The sequence below is a fragment of the Manihot esculenta genome, chromosome 10 (genome assembly GCF_001659605.2).
Source record: "Manihot esculenta cultivar AM560-2 chromosome 10, M.esculenta_v8, whole genome shotgun sequence".
Lineage (NCBI taxonomy): Eukaryota > Viridiplantae > Streptophyta > Magnoliopsida > Malpighiales > Euphorbiaceae > Manihot > Manihot esculenta.
In genome coordinates, this window is record NC_035170.2 from 29,644,791 (window position 1) to 29,668,382 (window position 23,592).

The window sequence follows — 23,592 nt, forward strand, 5'->3', positions numbered from 1 at the left end:
AGAAAAACTCATGAGAATTTTTCAAAGTAAGCCGTGAACTATAACCATAAGATAGAGTCACGTGACAAGAATTTAATAAGTTGATATACGGTCCCACCCATAGAGAGGAAAACTCATGAGATTTTTTCAAAGTAAACAGTGAACTATAACCATAAAATAGGGCCACATGGCAAAAATTTGATAAGCTAATATACAGTCCCACCATAGAAAGGAAAACTCAAACGCCTGGACCCTTATAAATACTCAGGCGCCCGGCTCCTTATGAAGACTCAAACGGCCATTGTGCTTAGAATCAAGAGAAAGAAGACCTGCCTCATAACAAATCAGCCTCAGGTCAAACAGACTCACTCTCTCAACTTCAGGATAAGTCTCTATAAGAAAGTTATCGTTAACAACTATAATCCAGTAAATCCCCTTTACATCTGTGATCACAGAATTCCTGACCAATTAGACAAAGAAGATCCCTTACCAGCGAGTCGGCCACATTATTGTCGGATTATCAGAAAATACTATATTTATCTCTATTTTCTTACAGTATAAAAGGAGACTGATCCCAGAGACCAAGGCACACTATTCTCTCACATCAATACTCTGAATTCTAAGTAATTCATTACTCCCGCCTTGTTCTTCAGTTTACTAACTTGGATATTGTAGTGGCTGCCGCGGGCACCCACCACCTCATTTCCTTTGTTTTGTAGGTTCAGCCGATCTTAGCAACAACTTTGTTCCGACCATGTTCATAATTTTTAATTCTAGCAACATCATTGATTCTGTTACCGGAAAATCCATTGAATTCTCTCTGATCATTTGGATTAAAACCGGTCTCCTACCCTCTTCTCTTAAAAGAAACCTTTCTTTTATCTCTCTCTCGAAATGGCCGATACTTCTCGAGCTGTTGCTCAGATTGCAACCAATGAGGGCGATATCCTTTCTTCCACACTTGGCAGTGGACAAAACATGTCCTCAATAGTCAACAAAGCAAATCTCAGCAATTTGAACAACAAGCAGATGCTCCAATACATCCAAAGGCTGTAGGCTACCCTCGAATAGTATAAGGCTCGGGGGAAAGCATCAAACATGGCTCCCAGGGGAAGGGAAGAAGTCTCTGTAGACATCCCCAAGGGCTCAGACATAGGCAGTCAAAACGCCGCCTAAAGAAAAGGCCGAGTTCGAAGATAAATCAAACGAGGCTCCGAAAGGCATCAATTGGAAGCTGGTATAGGCCATGCAAAGATACCAGAAGAAACAAGAAGAGGATTTCAGCCTGGATGGTGCCTCACCTCTTTCAAAATAAATCTTAGCGCAAACATTCTCAATAAAGTTCAAGCTGCCTGGCTTAGACACAAATGATGGTACAACATATCCTAAAAGCCATCTGGTGATTTTCAGGACAACCATGCAGCTTTAGGATGTCAACAATTTTGTGTTATGCCAAGTGTTTCTGTCAACACTCATAGGTTTAGCTTAGAAATGGTACCAACATCTGAGCCCAGATTTGATTCAGAACTTTATGTAATTCGCTATGTTATTTAAATCTAGGTTTATTATTTGTACACCTCCAAAAAAGCTCTTCTGAGTTGTGAAAGATTCGCCAAGAAGAGGGCAAGTCTTTAAGGAGTTTTATCTCACATTTTAATATAGAAGTAATACAAGTGGAATAATTAAATCATGAGATAGCTTGTGAAACATTAAAGAAAGAGACACACAACGTCAAGTTCATGGATTCTCTAATTACGAACTCAGCCGCTATGTACCAACAGTTAATGGATAAAGCCCGGAAATAAATCAGGCTGGATGACGAAGTCTGAACATTGAAAGAGGACAAAAGGACGGGTAAAAAGCAAAACGAGAAATCAGAGGGGCGAGGATATGAAGGAGACCACCGAAGCTACCTCGTCTCCCGAAGAGGGGATGACCAAAGAAAGTATAAGAATTATACTCCGTTGAATGATTTTCAAACACGTATTCTATTGTGGATTAGGAAGAACGATAAGAAGATTAGATGACCTCCCAAACTCAATCCAGAAAGAGCTGGAAAGTGAGCTAGGATAGGTACTGTCATTTTCATAAAGACTACGGACATACGAAGAAGGAGTGCAGATAGCTGAAAGACGATATTGAGAGGTTAATAAAGGATGGTACACTCTAGAAATTTTCTAAGAAAAGTAGTGAAGAGAGGAGATCTGAACCCAAGACGCTAGCTCAGGAAACTACCATTGATAGTGAACCTGTGGTGATTATTATGTAAGTGCAGAAGGACATAGTGATGATTAGAGAAAATAAGCAAATCACAAAACAGATATAATAGATGCCGAGTCTGGTAAGATTAGGCAAAACTAGAAAGGACCATTTAGGTTCTTGAAGGATATTCACTCAGGGTCTGATAAGCTGGCCAAGCTAGATGGTCGAGTCTTTCGTCAGGCTATAATCCGGATATTAAACCGTGGAAACAGAAACAAAAATAAAAGGCCATAAGTCGGGAGTCCGTAAGGCCATAATCCATGCGTTGGACTGAGAAAACAAAAACAAAAATAAAAATCCATAAATCGAAAATCCATCAGGCTATAATCTGGGCATTGGATCGTGGAAATATAAAAAGCCATATGTAACAGCCCGAAAACCGAACTGCTACCGGCACTAGGATCCAGATCGACTTAAGGTCGCCGGGACCCGTAGTAAGCCTGCTATCCTGACTGTGAACCTGTGACATCCCATACATGATCATGTATTTTCTGTATAAACATATAAAACTTTTCTTCATTCCAAGGTTTAACCTGTACATGCACTATCTCTGTTCTCTACCAATCCCTACTAGAGCTCCTCATTGCTCTAGGCGGATCAAACTCATAATGTTAAGCCTGGCAGGCTTTTCTCATAAACATACAACAATATATAAACATAAACTGATCATGTGAAAACACAAAAAGGGATTACAACTCTTATAATCAAGCACCATTCTATCCACTGTACACATACATTATCTCTTTACATTTACATGTCCACACTGACTCTAACTATTACAAACTATATACTCTTCCTGTACCCTGCTGACTTCCCTCTGAATTCTGAACCTGCAATACTGAAGTTAGGGGAGAGGGATGAGCTACTATAGCCCAGTGAGTAGAACAGTAATAAAGAACAGGTGAGAAAACATGCTCTCATGCAATGTATCACATCACAAGTAATCACATCTCAGCATGGACGGATCAACACTCCCTCTATACCATATGCCTGGTCCCCGTAGGGCTGTTCCAGGTCTTTGTGCCTGGTCCCCGTAGGGCTGTTCCAGGTCTTTATGCCTGGTCCCCATAGGGCTGTTCCAGGTCTTTCCTCTGAGGGCGATTGACTCCTTACTATGTCCATACAGTCATAGAATCAAGGATAAATGCAATGCATCATATTCGTGTACACTAATGCACTCACCCTATAGCATATTCATGATGCATGAAGTATGATAAAATATTCATTTTTCATATTAAACCATTACAGTTAGTTCCACTCACCTCTGGCTATCTCTGAACTGACTCTGCAGGTTCTGAAACTGAACTCACTGCTCTTACCCTTCTCGAGGGTTCCGACACCCGAGATTCCACCGGACTACAGGAATTCCGATGCCGGACTCAAGCCGGGTATTACACCATAAGTCAGAAATCTATCAGGCCATAATTCGAGCATTGGACCGTGAAAACAAAAAAATTCATAAGTCAGAAATCCATCAGGCCAGAAGAAGGGAATCCATTAGGCCAGAAGAAGATCAGGCCATAAGCCAAGAATCCGTCAGGCTAAAAGAAGACCAGACCATAAGTCGAGGATCCGTCAAGCCAAAAAAAAACCAGGCTATAAGTGGAAAATCCATCAAGCTAGAAGACTGGGTGTTAGTCCATTTTACAAAAAGTTTCTACCAGGCCGTAGGGCAAGTATACGCCAGGCCGACCAAATCGGGTGTTAGTTCCGCTTCACCAAAAGTTTTTAAGGGATTTCACACCAGGCTGCAAGGCGATTATATGCTAGACCGACCAACTGGGTGTTAGTCTCGATTCACCAAAAGTTTTTAAAATATTTCATGTCAGGCCGCAAGGTGAGTATACGCCAGACCGACCAACTAGGAGTTAGTCTCGCTTCACAAAAAGTTTCTAAAGGCATTTGATGCAAGACCACAAGTCAGGAATTAGTCAGAAGATCAAGACATTAGTCAAGGCAAAAAAAAACCCAGAAGATGCATAAGAGCCATAATACTCGAAAGACGCTTAAGGGCAAGAGAGCCCGAAAGAGGCACAAGAGCAAAAATGCTGGGAAGACGCTTAAGGACAAAAGAGGCCGAAAGAGGCATAAGAGAAAAAATACTTAGAAAACGCTTAAGGAAAAAAGAGACCAGAAGAAGCAAAAGTGCAAAAATGATTGAAAGCTAGTCAGGGCTAGAAAATGTCCGGAAGCTCGACAGGATGAAAAAAATGATCAGAAGACTAGTCAGGGCTAGAGAATATCCGGAAGCTCGACAAAGTAAGAAAATTCTCGAAAGATTAGTCAGGGCAAGAGAATACCCAGAAGCTTGACAAAGTGTGAAAATGCTCTGAAGATTAGTCAGTGCAAGAAAATGCCCAAAAGCTCGACAACGCGAGAAAATGCTTGAAAGATTAAGTCAAGGCAAGAAAATGCTCGGAAGTTAGTCATGGCTAGAGAATGTTTGAAGCTCGCAAGGGCTAAAAAATGTTTGGAAGCTCATCAGAGCTGAAAAATGCATGAAAGGCCCATCAGAGTTGGAAGGTCAAGGAGTTCGCAAGGTCTAGAAGATGCCCGGAAGCTCGAGCTAGAAGCTCAACAGGATTAGAAAATGCCCGGATGATTCCCAGAGATAATTAGAGCAACATGGAACTCATCAAGGCATTACTATATCACTCGAATCAATTTTTACCAGACAAGACCTTGAATTTGATTGATCGACAGGGCAAGTAAGAAGAAAGTAAGGATATCGTGCGCTCAACCTGGACAAACAAGCCACATGGCTTAGACCACGGAGATAACTGTCACCTTCGAATCTAAAGAATTGAAGACTAGTAGGAGAACTTCTAATGCTGCATGAGAATTTTTCAAAGTAAGGCATGAGCTTCCGCCATAAAACAGTGTCATGTGGCAAGAGCTTGATAAGCTGATACACAGTTCCACCCATAGAAAGAAAGACTTGGACGCTCGAATCCTCATAAATACTCGGACGCCCAACTCCTCATGAAGACTTAGACGACCATTGTGCTCGGAACCAAGAGAAAGAAGACCTTGCCTCATGACAAATCGATCTCAGGTCAGACAGACTCGCCCTCTCAACTTTAGGGCGAGTCTCTATAAGAAAGTTACCATTAACAACTATAATCTAGCAGATCCTCTTTATGCCTGTGATTATGAAATTTTCGACCAATTAGCTGGAGAATATCCCTTACCAGCAAATCGTTCTACATCATCGCTGAATTATTAGAAAATACTATATTTATCTCTATTTTCTTATAATATAATAGGAGAACGATCCTAGAGACCAAGGTATGCTATTCTCTCACACCAATACTCTAAATTCTAAGGAATTTAGAGTAATTTATTACTCCCATCTTATTCTTCAATTTACTAATTTGAGTATAAAATTAACTGCCGTGAATACCCACCACCTCACTTCATTTGTTTTATAGATTCAGTCGATCTTAGCGACAACGCCGTTCTAACCATATTCATAATTTTTAGTTCTAGCAATATCAGATACTAAAAAATCAAATTAATTCAATAACCATAATTTAAAGTATAATTATTAATAAACAATATTTAAATATAATTGTTAAAGTTAATAAATACTAAAATAACTTTTTTAATATTATCCCATTGAAAATGCAAATTGTGACAATTAAATAATGAAAAGCACAAGTAATATAAAATATTTTGGGGGTCATTATTAGACTATTGCTATTTACTGAATATAATATGATTAATATATGCTTCCAAAACATTAGTTGAGATTATTAAAACATAGAGGAAAGCAAATCTGACTATTATAGTATAAAATTAAATTAAATAAAAAAGAAATGAAAAAGAGAGTGAAAATATTATCTGTGAGTATTTACAGGAAAAAAAAAAGTAGCGAAGTAGAATATTTTGAGAACTCTCGTTTTTTTCTTAAAAAAATAAAAAATTATGTTTCTAAAGAAAAATATTTTTTTTAAAAAAAAATTATACCATTAGCACCGACAAACTATTCCAATCATATATGGTGGTAAAAATATTTATATCGCACCTTAAATTATAAAGTTTGATCTTTAAAATTATATTTATATTTAAATACCAAAATAGAGATGTTTAAAATATTTATATCGCTTTGTATGTGTGTACTTGTCTGTCTAAATATCTAGTAGGAGTAGATTTTGCTAGACATGTAGTTCTCAAAAAATATTTTTAACAAATTTTGAATTTTATAATTGTTAGAGAAATTTTTAAGAAGCGAAGGTTGGGATTAATTTGGAAGATTGGGATTATATTTTTAAGAAATATAAATTTGTTAAAGAATTTTTAAAGGGAAAATGTATGGAATTTTCTATTATTAATGTGAAAAATGAAAATTTTATATTCATTCTATTTTCATTGGTTTGGGAATATTAATATTTCTGGTGATATTTCTATCACAATGTTATTAAAATCGTATTATTTGAATATAATTTTCGTAGATATTATATAAATATTTTTTTAATAATATATTACTCTTTCTATTTTATAATTTTTATTAACTTTTTATTATTCTAAAATTATCATTTACTTTCTTTTTTAATCATAATAATAAATAAATCAATTATTATAATTCTATTTAATTTTATTTTATTTTTAAAAAATTTCTTAAAATATCTATTAATGTTTAATAAAATTTAATATATTTAAAATGAATATAATTAAAAAATTAATAAAATAAATTATATTTTTTAATATATATAAAAAGGTAAAATGAATAAAAATTATAAGCCAGTAGAATATTACATGATATTTTTAAAATTTATATTTTTAAGTAAAATAATATGCAAATATGTATTTTCTTATTATAATCGTATATAAGATTAGAAATTATTACTTTTACCCAATAAAACATGTAACACAAAATAAGAAAAAAAAATCAATTAAGATAATTTAATCATGTTCAATGTTTAATTTAATTATGTACAATGTATAATATCAAATTATCATAACACTAAAAAGTATGTGCTTCATTTTATTATTTGCAAGAAAAAAATAAATAAATTTTTACATAATCATAAAATAACTCTATTTTTTAAAATAAGATTTTTTTTTAATTTAAAAAATTGAATTGTTTTATTTTAATTAATATTAAAGCATGGGAGAAATTTCATTTCTACTCCGTTATATCAAAATGTCTAAATAATGAAAAAAAAAATAAAGGAAATGGAAAGCTCGTAAAGCTAATCTACGGCTCAAGTTCTGAATTTGAAAAATAAAAGAAATAAATTTCAACGACACCGTTTTATACATAGATTCCCGGGAACTGTAGAGTGTAGTGTAGACTGCCGTTTTCAACTACCTTCTCTGCTCTACGCATAGGATAAAGCTCTCACTCTCTGCTCCCTCTGTAGCCTATCACTTCTGAGCGATAATGACGAGAGACGCAGTGCAGGAGCAATGGAGCCTTTACGAAGCCTACAACGAGCTCCACGGCTTGGCCCAGGAGCTAGAGACCCCATTTGACGCTCCCGCAGTGCTAGTGGTGGGTCACCAGACTGACGGCAAGAGCGCTCTCGTGGAAGCCCTCATGGGCTTCCAATTCAACCACGTCGGCGGTGGTACGAAAACTCGTCGTCCAATTACCCTCCACATGAAGTATGATCCCCAATGTGAGGTCCCTGTCTGCCATCTTATGTCCGATGATGATCCCGCATTTGTTCAAGAGAAACCCCTTCATGAAATTCAGGTATAATTGGTTGAATTTTCTTTCATCTGATTAGTTCGTTTCTTGATTTTTCGATTTTTTTTTGGTTAGGCATTCATTGAATCAGAAAATATGAGGTTGGAACGAGAGTTGTGCCAGTTTTCAGCTAAGGAAATAATTATAAGAGTGGAGTATAAGTACTGTCCCAATCTCACCATTATTGATACTCCTGGGCTTGTTGCTCCTGCACCAGGTCGAAAGAATCAAGCATTACAGGTGGGAAGAAGAATTTTTAACCATTTGCAGCTTTTCTTTTATGGTTATCTTTGTGATTTGTGATGGTTATGGCTTTGAAACGCATTTCATTGCAGAGCCAAGCTCGTGCTGTGGAGTCTCTTGTGCGAGCGAAAATGCAGCATAAGGAGTTCATTATATTATGCCTTGAAGATTGTAGTGACTGGAGTAATGCAACTACTCGAAGAGTAGTAATGCAAGTATGTGTCTTTTTTATTAGTTGTCCAATGAATTTTATTTTCTTTGCCTTCTATATTTAGGTCTCTGGGATTCGGATAGGAATGTGTGAAGTTTTACTGTTATTCGTGACAGCTTCTTGGTAAGCTTACACTATGGGGACCGTGCAGTGACTTGCATCTGGGCTAAATAATAGGAGAAGTGTGAAATAACATTATACCCAACTTCAAATATTGCCTTTTTTTTTAAGGAAAAGAACTGAACTTTTGTTTGCAGCGTATATATGATTTGTAAGTTGGATAGGTCATACTGATAGAAACCATCTTCAGAATGGTATGATTATGTTAAATCTTCCTCCAGAGTTTATGGATGCTTTTGTTATTGCATACAGATTGATCCTGAACTTTCAAGGACAGTTATCATCTCAACCAAACTTGACACTAAAATACCCCAGTTTGCTCGCTCTTCAGATGTTGAAGTTTTCCTTTCACCCCCAACACATACACTGGACGGTTTCATATTGGGTGACTCTCCCTTTTTTACATCTGTGCCTTCTGGAAGAGTTGGTGCGGGTCATGATTCAGTTTATAGATCAAATGATGAGTTTAAACAGGTTCAATGTCTAACTACGACAGCTATTCTTTTATTTAGCTTTTGTTTAATGCTTCATAACTTCAATTAAATGAACTTCGTCCCATTTACATTTGTAAGTAGAAAATTACTATCACATTGCAGCAAGTTCATATCAATTCCAAAAAATTGAGAAAAGAACAACAAAACTAAAACATCTTTAATAGTGCAGACATGTTAGATTGGAAAAGTAACAAAAAAGAAGAAAAGAAACAATTATCAAAGAGAGAAATCAAAAGGATAGGAAGCTGGAAGAAAATAATTCAAGCACAAAAATCTGATTGATAAAAATCACGTCATTAGCTTTATTGATAAAATTAGTTCATGAACCTTTTGTACACTCAAGCTAAATACACAACTGATATTATTAGAATTTGAAATGTAATTTATGTTAGCACTTCCCCTTCATTTTTGTGAAGTGAATATGACTTGACATTATATTTTTTTTAATAATATATATTAAAATCCTTTCTTGTCAAATTGCTGATTAATGAAGATATGTATTAAAAATTGTCTTAAACATCATAAGCATATATGCAACTCATGTACTAGTCTGTATTCTAAATTTACCATGTCATAACTTCATAACCAATCCTCTTGAAGCAGGCCATATCCTTAAGGGAAATGGAAGACATTTCAGCTTTGGAGGAAAAGCTAGGGCGTTCATTATCAAAGAAAGAAAAAAGTAGAATAGGTGTTAGCAAACTAAGGTCATTCTTAGAGGAATTGCTACTGAAAAGGTATAATATCTGTTTAGGGCCTTATGCTTGTGTTTTTCTCACATTACATATGTTTCTTTGTTGATCTTTTTGTGTTGAATAACCAAAATGTTTGATATCTGTTTGTAAGGTACATGGACAGTGTTCCATTGATTATTCCACTTCTTGAAAAGGAGTCTCGCATTGCAGCAAGAAAGCTCAATGAAATCATTAAAGAACTCAGGTTTGTTGTTTAAAGTATGCAACACATTGCAATTTGTATCTCATGGCTGATTTTACAATATTTTTTTTCCATGCATGCAGCACTTTGGATGAAGTGAAATTGAAGGAAAAAGGAAGAGAATTCCATGACCTATTCTTAACTAAGGTTTCTCTAACTTGGTGCTACTGCTGTCCCCCCCCTTCCCCCTTCTCTTTTTGTGCTGATGTTAACATTTATTTTCTGCCTCATCTCTCCTTATCTTTTTTTTTTCTTTTTTTTTTTTGTGCATCTTTTTCTCAAATATGTAATGTAATCTGAATTGGCTTAGTGCAATTTTTGGGGTAGAAAAAAGGTTGACCTCGTTTTGAGTGCTTAGTTGCTTGTGATTTTGGTCCTAAGAACTAAAATTTGAAACACATATGATATAAACAGCTTCATTCGCTTTTTTTAGCTTTCCTTGTTTGTTTATGTTGACTAAATATGCTTTTTATGCTCAGTTGTCATTGCTCTTGAAAGGAACGGTAGTTGCTCCCCCAGATAAATTTGGTAAATAATTTTATATTGTTCATTTAAACACATCTTAGTATATGCTAAATATTTGTCCTATTATGATATGCAGTTATTACTCAGAGAAGTGAATTTAGTCTCTTCAGTCTCCTCTATGACTATTCTTTAATCATTTTTGGCTTACTATTAGTAAATGCAGGAGTCTTGTCTTTGACAGTGAATGGATCATGTATGTTTGTTGCAGGTGAGACGCTACAAGATGAGAGAACTAATGGAGGGGCATTTGTTGGTACTGATGGTCTTCAGTTTCCGCAGAAGCTAATTCCTGTAAGATATGTAGCTACCTGACTTCATTTTGTGAATTCACTTTCTTTTGCTTTGGCACGAATTGCATGATGTGCAGCTTGAGAATAGTGGCTGTATGCTAACCCTGCAAAGCTATTCTATACTCATTTTTCTACAATAACTGATTCCTAGTTTATTCCCTTCATAGATTTTTCATAAACCTAAATCCCGTGCCAGGGAATCTATTCTGGCATCCCTCTCTCATTGATAATCTTTTTGTTCTCTAAGCAGCGGATTCTTTATTAGCTCTGCCATTTAACTTGAGTTAAAAATATTTCCTTCTTCTGCTTCTTGTGGTATTATTATATTGTAACATGCTTTTAATAAATTGACAAAAGCAAATAACATTTCTCTTCTATTCCAGTCACTAAGTTCTAATATTTAATAATCTAAATAAAAGTTTAGCATGTTCTTTTCCTGGTGTAGAATGCAGGGATGCGTCTTTATGGGGGTGCACAGTACCATCGAGCCATGGCAGAATTTCGATTTGTTGTGGGGGGAATGAAATGCCCTCAAATTACTCGTGAAGAAATTGTAAATGCATGTGGAGTTGAAGACATCCATGATGGAACTAACTACTCTAGGTATTCATGGATTTCTGAGTGAGCCATTAATGCAGTGCAAGTTGTCTATAGGTTGTAAAACTCCTCCCTTTTATTTGCAGTCAAACTTTATTTTTCCAACTTGTTTTTTATGCGCTCTCAGGACGGCATGTGTGATAGCTGTAGCAAAGGCTCGTGATACATTTGAACCTTTTCTTTATCAGGTGACTAGTAATATTTTTTTTTCTTAACAAAATAATTGATCTGCATTTTCATCCTCCTCCATGCCCCGCGTCCCCAAAGCACATATGCAGTCAATCCCTCACTTCTCTTAAAACATAAAGTATGCATTTTTTTTAATCTGTTGACCAATGATACAGCAGATAGTGATTTCATTTATACTCACATAATAGCATTTTCCAACTGTACAACTACTTCAAAAAAGTCAGCTCATAGAGAAGCAAGTAACCTATTCAAAATTCTCTGGTGCTGATGTGTATATTGTTAATAGAAGGGTGAAAGTGTACATTAGTTTTAAAAGTTAAATGCAATATAATCCAAGTGAATAAAAGCAGAATCCCTGTGCATATCTTGTCTGAAAATCCAGGGTGTTTGGTGTTTATTGTTTACTTTTATTTTTCAAATTTTGTTGAACAGAACGGAATTGAGTATTAGGGATTTAGGCTGGTTTGCATAGGAAATATCTTATTAATATTAGTTCTATTCAAGTTGCATGACCAGTATCTGAGCTTCTGTAAATGAAATTTTTTTTTATCTATTGATTTGGGCTTCCAAATTTCATTTTTTGTTTATTTGTCTTTGCCATCTATTGCAAAATTTTGTTTGCCACCCCCCTTCCTCCAACACACATATTAAGTTGAATATAGATTTTAGAATGAATTTCTTTTGCTGGTGCAGTTGGGTAATAGGCTTTTGTACATCCTGAAGAGACTGCTTCCCATCTCTGTCTATCTGCTTCAGGTATGGATTTTGTTTATTGGGGGTTGCTGGTGTTTATTTTCTGAACCAAATGATTCTATTTGTATCCTACTTTAACTGACTTGTGACAGAAAGATGGTGAGTATCTAAGCGGTCATGATGTATTCCTTAGGAGGGTTGCTTATGCCTTCAATAACTTCGCAGAATCTACAGAAAGAGCATGCCGTGAAAAGTAAATTGTTTCTTTTGTTACATTAATTTATATTCATTATTTTAATTGTTTTTCTTTTCCTATTGCTAATTTATCATTTACCTGAATTTTTTTGCAAACATTAAAATGCAATAACATAGGCCTGAATCATGAACTGTGAATTTCACATTTCCCGGGAGTATGAGCTAATATGAAAATATGTGGTTCCTACAATTTATTGCATTATGCTGTGATGGATGATGTTTCTTGGATCTATTCATGTTTCTTAGAGTTTACAGGAACAATTGAATTGAATTCTTGTAAATCCTTGATTTCAAACGTTGGGTAAATGTTTTTGTTCTACACACTTGTTTACTTTGTTTTCATCTATGTGCTAGTTGATGTAACAATCTCTGTTGTGATTGTTGTAGCAAATCTCCCTCTTTGGATGAAATGTTCAGAAATATCAGATGTGATTTTTTTTATTAAGCCTTCAAATTGTTGTCTTTCCCACTGAATCTGTATTGCCATCCTATGATAAAAACTGTTGTTTCCTCATTAATGTTCTCTTTCTTTAATTTTTTTCCAGATGTATGGAGGATTTAGTGAGCACCACACGTTACGTAACATGGTCTCTCCACAATAAGGTCAAAGACATTTGTGATATAAGGCATTAAATTGGATGGGCATAATACTTTTAGATCTATTCTTTGCGGATGTTTCATTTAGCTGTTGAGAGTTAGCTAATAGTGGTTTGACTCCCAACAGCTAAGTTATTCTTTTTGGTAAAGTTCAATAAAAAATTGGTAGTTGTTGGGACACTGAACCAGATTGATGCGAAAAGCTCCATATAGAGCTTTTCTGCTCACCTGATAGCTGATTTCATTTTATTTTTTGTTTGGACTAAACCACCCTTATTAAAATTCATTGATAACAAAATCAACATATCGATGGCAACCACTTACATGACCAAATAGTTAACATTTAGCAACTGTCAGCTATTAGCAACAAAAAGTGGCTAAACTTAAACAAGCTCTTAAAATCCACAAACTTCTGAATGTGTTTATTTTGTTAGTCCATTTGACATGCATTCACTCACTTTGATGTCAAACGATAGAATCGATCTGGGCTACGCCAATTCTTGGATTCCTTTGGTGGCACAGAGCAGTCTTCGGTGGGAGCTAATTCTGTATCAGCTGGTGTCTCCCAAGACTCGTCCTTGGTAACTGCAAATGAGAAGCATGAGAATAAGTCAAGGACAGAAGTTAAGCTGTGTCATTTGGCCTCAGGAATTGATTCAGGGTCTTCTGTTCAGGCAACAGAAACAAGGCTCGCTGATCTTCTAGACAACACACTTTGGAATCGGAGACTCGCTCCTTCATCTGAAAGGATTGTTTATGCTCTGGTACAACAGATATTCCATGGCATAAGAGAGTATTTCTTGGCATCGGCTGAATTGAAGGTTTAAGCATTTTCCATGATTATTTTAACTGATTGATGAGGAAAAGCTACCAACTAGTTAATAGCTCCCTTTTTACACACACATACACTTACTGTTGTATCTTCTCCTAAGTTTTCACTTGCTGTTTGCAGTTCAATTGTTTTCTTTTGATGCCGGTTATAGACAAGTTGCCTGCACTTCTCCGGCAGGACTTAGAATCTGCTTTTGAAGATGATTTGGATAATGTTTTTGACATCACCAATCTAAGGCATTCATTGGATCAGCAAAAGAGAGAAGTAGAGATTGAGATGAAAAGGGTATATTTTTCTTTTTCAAGTTTTCATTTTCCTCCCTTGCTTTCTTTACCATACAAAATCAATCACGAAATTTTCCGTGTTTGCAGATTAAGAGGCTGAAAGACAAATTTAGGTTGATATATGAACAACTTAATTTGCATCAAGTCAAGGCTGTTCCTGCTACTTCCAAGGAATGACTCCTGAACAAGAATGTCACAAAGGCAAGATGTAGCGAACTATTGCATAGTTACTTCATTTCTCGCTCTCCCTCTCTCTCTCTATCTCTCGGCAACCTCCATTAGATTATCTCAGAAGAACAATGGTCAAACTCTCATTTAAGGCATCCTTCTACTCTGATCTGGCCATAATTTTATTACTTAGTGGTCATGTTGATTTAATTAGAAGCTCTAGTGTGATTCTTAGAACAGGCATGCAGTAGCTGTATCTGTTTGAGCAAATTGGCATTTGGAATCAGTACTTCCATTTTGGATACTCTTTGAACTTCTAAATATTAGTTTGACTAAATCAAAACGCTAAATGCTACTTTTAAAAGTTTTCAAAAAGGGCCAACCTGCAAACGAAGTGGACTCTCAAAGCAGAGGAGGGGCTGCCATTGAACTTTCTATAGAACTCAGACAAGTTACATTTCTGTTCTGCCCTAAAGAGAGGGTGCTTTGTTTGTGGGAGTTTTTCTTCTATTACAAGGGAGATCGAATCCATTATTGTCAAAGGCATTCTCATTCTTTTGCCCAAAAAAAAAATAATAATAATAGCATTGTTATTGTCTTCTTAGGTTTGGTTTGATGGATTTTAAAATCAGGGAATTCAAAAAATCAATACAATTTGATTGGAGATTGAATTAATTCAAAAAAAATTGGCAATAAGCAAGAATAAAGTAAGAATAAAAAGTTTGGAGCAAGGAATCATCACTGTGTTGGAGATTGAATTAATTAAGCAAGGAAGACTTTTCTGAGCTGTCTCTATTTGTAGATTCCCTCTCTTCCACACGTATTCTTCCATTCTCTTTATCCCATGCACTCATATAAGAACTTCACTTCCCATGCTTCAGCTCTCCATGCAAACACAAAGCTTTGGAAGTGTAATTCAGATGGCTCGAAATCTCAGTTTACAAGGAGCTTTCCTGTTCATTTTCTTTATCATTGCATCAGGTAGCCTCCTGTTTCTTAACTCAGTATGTCTTTTCTCAGTTTTTTTTATTATATGATTTAAATTTTGAGTATATTTTTTGATCGCCGAATTATGATCCAATTCGAAAATTTTACAATTGAATAAAAAAATCAATATCAAATGTGAGATTTCACGAAACAGATCGGAATTAAACACTTTAAATTTTGAGAGTTTTGATAGATTTCATTATTTTTTTTATTAAAATAAAATTTTATCATTGTCTTACATTTAAATATAGATCTTACGATTAAATTATGATAATTTATATATATATATATTTTTAATATTGAGTTGTACGGATGTTTAGTATTGTGTGTTTATTCAATAATTTCTTTTGCAGTAACCTTTTGGAAAAAATTTATGTTTAATGTCTTTAACAGCACAAAATACTTCCACAACTACAAAAACCTTCACCTTGTTCAACAACTGCAAAGGGACAATATGGCCTGCAATTATTACAAAAGGTGACAACAATCGTGGCGATGGTTTTGTCCTGAAGCCAGCCCAAACAGCCTCCTACACTGCCTCAAGTGGCTGGAGCGGCCGGATATGGGCTCGAACTGGTTGCAATTTCAACAACAATGGTGTTGGATCATGTCAAACAGGCAGCTGTGGAACCTCTCTAAATTGTTCAGGCCCAAGTAGCCCACCCAACACAATTGCCGAATTTACCCTTGGAGATACCGATTTTTACGATGTTAGCCTTGTGGATGGTTTTAATTTACCTATTGGAATTTTACCCCTTAATGGCAAAGGAAATTGTAGCAATGCAGGCTGTGAATCAGATCTCCGGGGTAGTTGCCCGTCAGAGCTCTCCGTTAAGTCCAACGGGCAGGTCGTTGCTTGCCGGAGCGCCTGCGATGTGTTTAACACCGATGAGTACTGCTGTAGAGGAGCATATAGTGAGCCAGTGGCATGTGTGTCATCAAATTATTCCAAAGTTTTTAAGCAAGCTTGCCCTGCAGCATCTAGCTATGCATTTGATAAAGATTCAACAAGTATTATAACTTGTTCTGCATCAGATTATGCTGTCACCTTCTGTGCATCAAGGTGATCGAGCTCATATTTTTCAAGAAAATTACATCTTTTAATTAATGGGAATTTTACTTTTTTCTGATTTTTAATTTGCTGATGTAATTTTGTTGATGGATTTTAGGAATCAAGCTTTATGCAGTTACCATGATAACAAGGTAGTATGCAATAAAGCAAATGGCTCAAAAGCACTACTACCCAATGGATGGTGGAATCTGATGGTGATATTGCCTTTGCTATTTATTTTGCAAATCAAGATTTAGCAATATAGACAAATTTGTTCTATATAGATATGTAATATAAATGTATAGAGATTTATATAGACTCTACTATTATTTTACGTTATAAATTCATGTCTGATGTGTAAATTAATTTTTGAATTGAAATAATATTTTATTTTTACTCGTAGTTATTTTACTTATAAACAATTTATTTTATCTTGTTTCTTTTATTTTTTGTTTTTTGTAATTTCAAATCTGTAAATTATAATAGTAAATTTATATTTTAAGAGCAATGAAAAAATTAATATTATAAAAATAATAAATAATAAAAATTATGGGATTCACATTATAATTTTCTTTTTTCACCTATATTACTATTTGTTTTTTCATTAAGGCTTTAAAGTTTTATTCCTCAGAAATTTACTAAAAGAAAATTGATTTTCCAAGATATAATAACGTGTTATTTGAATTTTTCAAAAACAACTGGGGACTAATTAATTAAATTAGTAAAAATAGATTGTCCAAAAACTAAATATTTCAAGAGAAGGGGCAAAAAAAACAATCAACTCCATCTCCCCCCGCCACCAATAGATGATTAGCCAGTCCGCTTCATCTGCTAAGCTGGGTTCTTAGTCTCTGCTATTGAAAGTACTATTCTCAGATCTGAGTTTTTATTGTAAGAAAATTTCACTTGTTGAGCTTGGTTTCTGTGTTGCAATCCATCTCTTCTCAGACCTGAGTTCTTGGTTTCTTCTATTCTCGTTCCTAATGGAGGCGGTGACCGCTATTGGAGGTGCCATTCTCTCTGCTTCCTTTCTGGAGCTGTTTGATAGGATGACGTCTATGGAGTTGCTGAAGTATGCCCAAGAAGGAAACGTCCTTGTTGAACTCAAGAAATGGGAGAGGATGTTGAAGAAACTTTACTTGGTACTTGACGATGCCGAGGAAAAACAGTGGGAGAATCCATTGGTAAAGATGTGGGTAAGCGATCTTAGGGACTTGGCTTATGATGCGGAGGACGTTCTCGATGAACTTGCAACTGAGGCTCAGCGGCGCAAGCTGAAGGTGGAACCTCTGGCCCGTGCAAGTAAGTCATGGAAAATCATTTCTACTGTTTTTGCTTGTATAAATCCAAATACTATTAAGTTCAATGCTGCAATGGTTTCCAAGATAGAGAGAATCAGTACCCGATTAGATGAGATTGTCAAAGAAAAGAACAATCTGCATATAGTAGAGTCTAGAGGAAGTACTAGTCAAGTGAGAACAAGACTACCCACAACTTCTTTGGTGAACGAATCAAAGATTTACGGGAGGGAAAATGATAAGAACAAAATACTTGATCTTTTGAAGAAAAAAGGAATTGGTGGAAATGTCTCAGTGATTCCCATAGTTGGCATGGGAGGCGTCGGCAAGACGACTCTTGCTCAGCTCATCTTCAATGATGCCACACTGGTGTTTGATCTTAAATCTTGGGTTTTCGTTGGTGAAGATTTTGATGTTCTTACAATGACTAAAACGATTCTTCAATCAGTGGTTTGTGAAGGTACATATGGTGAAGATTTGAATTTGCTTCAGATAAAACTAAAGGATAAGCTCTCTCAGAAGAAATTTTTGATTGTGCTTGATGATGTTTGGACAGAAAACTATGATAATTGGACTCTCTTTTGCAGTCCTTTTGCAGTAGGAGCACCTGGAAGCATAATTATTATCACAACTCGCAATGAGAGCGTCTCATCTATGATGGGTACCATTCGAGGTTATTCTCTTAAGCAGTTGTCACATGAAGATTGCTTTTCTGTATTTGCACAACATGCTTTGGGAGCCATAAATTTTGATGAGCACTCGGAATTAGAAGACATAGGCAAAGAAATCGTTAAAAGATGTCATGGATTGCCCTTAGCAGCCAAGGCTCTTGGAGGCTTGTTGAGAGGTACCGCAAATCGTAACATATGGGAGGAAGTGTTAAACAACAACATTTGGGATTTGCCTGATTACAAAAACAACATTATTCCAGCTTTGAGGTTAAGTTATCTTCATCTTCCTTCTCATTTAAAGCGATGCTTTGCTTATTGCTCTATTTTTCCTAAGGATTATGAATTCGATCTGGATGAGTTAGTTTTGTTATGGATGGCAGAGGGTTTTCTATATATATCAAAGAAGATGAAGCAGCTAAAAGATTTGGGATGCCAGTATTTTCATGATTTATTGTCTAGATCGTTTTTTCAACAATCTACTAGGAATAAATCTCGATATGTAATACATGACCTCATGCATGATTTAGCCCAATCTGTCACTGAAGAGACATGTTTTCATTTGGGCGAAAAGATGGATGATACAAATCTATGCACAAAGGTTCGGCATTCTTCATTCACTACTCATTGGTATGATACCTGGTTAAGATTTGAGGGCTTTCACAAAGTGACAGGTTTACGAACATTCTTAGCATTGCCAAAACATTATGGCCATTTAACTGGTAAGGTGCTACAAGACTTGATGCCAAAGTTAAAGTGCTTGAGGGCTCTGTCACTTTCTGGTTATTGGATTGAGGAGTTGCCAAGTTCTATTAGTGCCTTAAAGCATTTAAGGTATCTCAACTTATCTTGCACTCTAATCAAAAGATTGCCCAAGTCAGTGGCTGAACTGTTAAACTTGCAAACGTTAATACTAAGTGGATGTGTTTGTCTTATTGAGTTACCCTCATGCATAGGCAACTTAATTAACTTGCAATGCCTTGATATTAGTGGTACAGATGAATTAAACGAGATGCCACTGCAAATTGGCAATTTGGCAAATATTCACACACTGACCAAGTTTATTGTGGGAAAAGATAATGGACTCAATATAAAAGAGCTGAAGAAATTTCCTCATATATCAGGTTTTCTTCATATTTCAAGGATAGAAAATGTGCTGAACATTCGCGAAGCAGAGCTTGCCAATTTAATGGAGAAGCAGCGCCTACAAGAACTAGACTTGGAGTGGGCAGAACTAGACTTGAATTCCTATGGTTCCAGAGATCCAAGTGATGAAGTGCAGGTTCTCAACTCATTACGGCCTCCTCAAAATCTATTACGGCTTTCAATTAAATCGTTTGGTGGAACTGAATTGCCCTTGTGGATAGGAGATCCCACATTCTCAAATATGGCAAGGCTAAAGCTTTGTAATTGTGGCAACATCACGTCACTACCACCACTTGGACAACTGCCCTCACTTGAAGAGTTGAGCATACAAGGCATGAACAGAGTGAAGAAAGTGGGCGTCGAGTTCCATGGGAATGGTTTATCTTTTGCTTGCCTGAAGACTCTAACTATCCAGGATATGTTGGAGTGGGAACAATGGTCTTGGTCTCGATGTGGGAATGAGGAGGCTGCAGTAACATTTCCTAATCTGCATAAGCTTGAATTGCGAAATTGTCCGAAGCTTTCTAGTAAATTACCCAGCTGTCTACAATCTCTGCAAGAACTGTCAATTGAATACTGTCAAGAAATGGTCCTCAGAAGTCTGTCTGATCTCACATCTCTGACTATCTTGCGCATTCATGAGGTCTCAGGTCTTGTAAGTTTACATGAAGCCCATATAGAGACATTGGTGGCACTAGAAGATTTGAGGATTGAAGCTTGTCATCAGTTAAAGTACTTGTGGAAATATGGAACTAGTTTATACAAACTTGCTTGTCTAACGCATTTAGGCGTCAATGGTTGTGAGCAACTGGTGTCATTGATAGAGGGAGAGGAAGGGCAATTGCCTTGTAATCTTCAAGTCTTGAAGATAATTGGTTGTCATAATTTGGACAAGCTGCCAAATGGGCTGCACAGCCTAACATCTCTAAGAGATCTGATCATCTCATTCTGTACAAAACTCTTGTCATTCCCAGCAACAAGATTGCCATACAGTTTGAGATGTCTTGAAATCCAAGGTTGTGATTCTCTAGAGTCCCTGCCTGAGGGTATCATGTGTGATGTTAACGACATCAAACAGACCTCTGTGCTTGAGACATTGAAAATCTGCACATGTAGATCTCTGATGTCTTGTCCAATTGGTGAGTTTCCTGCTTCGCTTAAGACTCTTAAGATCAAATGTTGTAATTGGCCGACACAGTTGTTACAGTCAGCATTCCATGGATTATCTCAGCTCAGATATCTAAGCATAGTAGACTGTCAACAATTACTGTCCTTCCAAGAAACAGGATTGCCTATGCACTCTCTTATCTCTCTAACCATCGGACAATGTGAGAATTTGAGGTTGCTGCCAAACCCAATGCATGATCTCCATTCTCTCAAGTATTTGTATATAAATAACTGTGAAGGTCTGGTGTCCTTTCCAGAAGGGGGTTTGCCGGTGAACTTGACTGAGCTTTCCATAAGTAGCTGTGGAGGCCTAGAGTCCTTTCCCCAAAGGGGATTGCCACCAAAATTAACCCAGCTTTCCATTCAGTATTGCAAGAATATTAAACAGCCCATGAGAGAGTGGGGACTCCACAAACTAACCTCTCTTAGACACTTTAGAATATATGGCAGCAGTCCAAGTACAAAGATGTTTGATTCCTTTCCAGATGCTGATGGCTTACTGCTTCCCACTTCATTGACCTACGTCAAGATTTGTGAACTCGAGAATCTGAAATCCATCTCAAAGGGACTCCAAAAGGTCACCTCTCTACAATGCTTATGTTTTGAGAGTTGCCAAAATCTCTTGTACTTGCCAGAGGAGGGCTTCCCTGATACACTTGAACATCTAATAATAATTGGATGTCCTCATTTGGCAGAGCGGTGTTGTAAAAACAAAGGAGTTTATTGGCCTATCATTTCCCACTTACCCTATGTTGAGACTTGAGATATTTAAAGCCCATCTCTAATACATTCATGGTCCAGATGAAGAATGAGGATGCAATCTGCAGCATTACATCGATGAGGTATGAACCATTATTTCAAAACCCCTTTAAAATCATAAAACTAAATAATGGAAGTTTTACTTATTTTCAATTTGTAATTATTGATATCTGTTGATGGATTTTAGGGATCACATTGTATGTAGTTACCATGGTGTGCAACACAGCAAATTAATGGCTCAAGAGCAATACTACCGTATGGATGGTGGAATGTGATGGTGACATTGCCTTTGGTATGTAATTTACAATCCAGGATTTAGCAGTATCTGTAATTATGTATGGTATGTGAATTCATTTTCTAAAATGAAAATGGAAGTTTAGAAAAAGTCATTTTGCCTCTCAACTTTATTTTCATCCGATTTATCTCTTCGATATTGAAATTGTGAAGGACTTGATTCCTGCGATATGGAAGCGAGTACATTGCCTTTGGCATTTAATCGCGATCCAGGATTTAGTCAGTTTCTGAGATCATGTATGGTGTGTAAATTCATTTCTGAAATGAAACTTGGAGTTTCCTCATGTTTGCTTTTTTTTTTTCTTGGTTATTTCACTTGTAAATAATTTGTTCCAACACAAGGACTTTTACTTTTCTCGTCTCTTTTATCTTTGTCTCTTCTTGTAATTTCAAAACCTGCACAAGAATCTTGGAAATTTGAAGAGATAATCCATGACAATATTATCTTCATAAATGAAAACAAAAGAATTTTGAAGAGCTTGGCTATGATTTACTTGGTATAATGAGTTTTGAAGACAGTAGTCGTATCCTTCCATGTCTCTAAATATGTGCACAATCAGAAAGAAAATTACGTGCACAGCTCCAAACTGCAAAATTTTAAAAGAAGAAAGTATGCCAATCTATCTCTTTGTTTATACACCCATATATCTAAATAAAATAAATAAATAAATAAATTTTATAAATCTGGTTTTAAAATAAAATAATGTTGCCGAGTGGAATTCTATTGCCCCCTTGAATTGAAAAACTTATTCACCACAACTATTATATGTATAACAACTAGGAGAGTAGTATATAAATCCTATCTTAATTCGTAGTAAACTGTTATACATATGATAACACATAAACAACAGGTTTGTTAAAATAATAGGGTTTGTTATAATAGAATTTGTTAAGATCACGACACGTGTATATAGGATTTAAAAAAATTTTGTAATCTAACCAACTAGCTTGATTGGGTAGCAGAAAGTCCATCTATGAAATTTAAAAATCAGAGCAATACCCCCTGATCTTACCAAAATCCGGAACAAATAGACAAACCCCTTCGAGACTCAATATTGAATGTAAGCCAACTATTCATAAGTAACTAAGGCAAGCACTTCAAAACAGATTGAGATAAGATCAAGATAAGATTCTGACCTCCTATACATTGATTACCTTTTCAATGCGTTGCCGAGATCATAAATGCACATGCGGTAAGATGGGTTGCGTGATCAGCACAATAAATAGGATATGGACTAGCTGACTCCGTATTTATTAGCCAACCGTCCATCATTAATAAGTCGCCTGACGTACCTATAAGAGAACACTCTAATTCAGTCCGATGGAATATAACACAAGGAGTGTCAAAACAATTAGAGATATATATACTACCGATCAAATCCAAAAGAAAGAGAACTTTCTCTCTCTATTTTCTCTTCTTAACTTCTTCCTCTTCTTCTCTCCATTACTTTTTTCGACATTTCCTACTATTAAATTTTAGCTCTAGCTTACAGATCTAACTTCTTCGTCGGAGGGTCTACACCAAAGCATTCCGTAGACCCTTGACCATCTTTGCATATTTTGCAAGCTCTTAATCTCAAAGCCATTCACTTCTCATCAAACCAATCACGACTTATCGATATGCTCATCAAGTTAAACTATAAAGCGTCTGCATCACGTGATCCGCCGAATTTCAAATCAGCATGGTAAACTAAAGAAAAGCTAATAATAGGAACCGAAGAGACTGAAAGGAAAAAATATGAAAAAAAGTTCAGAAAATCACGGGTTAAATCTAGAAGCCACAACACAGTAAAAGCCTGACACAAAAGGCGTGGGTGTAAGAAGGGATACAACATAAAAATAACTAATCAAT

At 36.0% G+C, this 23,592-nt stretch overlaps 3 protein-coding genes across 3 annotated transcripts; all 3 read left to right on the forward strand.

The window, feature by feature from the left end:
- The first annotated feature begins 7,546 nt into the window (after positions 1–7,546).
- Positions 7,547–14,674, forward strand: LOC110624046 (dynamin-like protein ARC5). The gene is made up of 17 exons (XM_021769104.2): positions 7,547–7,942; positions 8,012–8,176; positions 8,272–8,394; positions 8,763–8,984; positions 9,608–9,741; positions 9,851–9,943; positions 10,024–10,087; positions 10,420–10,468; positions 10,674–10,756; positions 11,201–11,358; positions 11,480–11,540; positions 12,235–12,297; positions 12,387–12,487; positions 13,035–13,092; positions 13,563–13,907; positions 14,039–14,203; positions 14,290–14,674. Exons 1-17 carry the CDS (start codon positions 7,628–7,630, stop codon positions 14,377–14,379), a joined length of 2,289 nt encoding a protein of 762 aa, XP_021624796.1. The 5' UTR covers positions 7,547–7,627; the 3' UTR covers positions 14,380–14,674.
- Positions 14,675–14,820: 146 nt separating this feature from the next.
- Positions 14,821–16,810, forward strand: LOC110624048 (pathogenesis-related thaumatin-like protein 3.5). Its single transcript, XM_021769107.2, has 3 exons — positions 14,821–15,351; positions 15,751–16,420; positions 16,527–16,810. Exons 1-3 carry the CDS (start codon positions 15,243–15,245, stop codon positions 16,663–16,665), a joined length of 918 nt encoding a protein of 305 aa, XP_021624799.1. The 5' UTR covers positions 14,821–15,242; the 3' UTR covers positions 16,666–16,810.
- Positions 16,811–17,170: 360 nt separating this feature from the next.
- LOC110624047 (putative disease resistance RPP13-like protein 1) lies at positions 17,171–22,024 on the forward strand. The gene is made up of 2 exons (XM_021769105.2): positions 17,171–21,529; positions 21,652–22,024. Exon 1 carries the CDS (start codon positions 17,392–17,394, stop codon positions 21,448–21,450), a length of 4,059 nt encoding a protein of 1,352 aa, XP_021624797.1. The 5' UTR covers positions 17,171–17,391; the 3' UTR covers positions 21,451–21,529; positions 21,652–22,024.
- Positions 22,025–23,592: the final 1,568 nt, after the last annotated feature.

Coding starts and splice junctions, on each gene's coding strand:
- LOC110624048 (XM_021769107.2), top strand. CDS start 15,243: ATGCTTCAGCTCTCCATGCAAACACAAAGCTTTGGAAGTGTAATTCAG. Junction 15,352..15,750: donor TTTCTTTATCATTGCATCAG/GTAGCCTCCTGT, acceptor TGTCTTTAACAG/CACAAAATACTTCCACAACT. Junction 16,421..16,526: donor GTCACCTTCTGTGCATCAAG/GTGATCGAGCTC, acceptor GATGGATTTTAG/GAATCAAGCTTTATGCAGTT.
- LOC110624047 (XM_021769105.2), top strand. CDS start 17,392: ATGGAGGCGGTGACCGCTATTGGAGGTGCCATTCTCTCTGCTTCCTTT.
- LOC110624046 (XM_021769104.2), top strand. CDS start 7,628: ATGACGAGAGACGCAGTGCAGGAGCAATGGAGCCTTTACGAAGCCTAC. Junction 8,177..8,271: donor GAAAGAATCAAGCATTACAG/GTGGGAAGAAGA, acceptor ATTTCATTGCAG/AGCCAAGCTCGTGCTGTGGA. Junction 12,298..12,386: donor TCTCTGTCTATCTGCTTCAG/GTATGGATTTTG, acceptor GACTTGTGACAG/AAAGATGGTGAGTATCTAAG.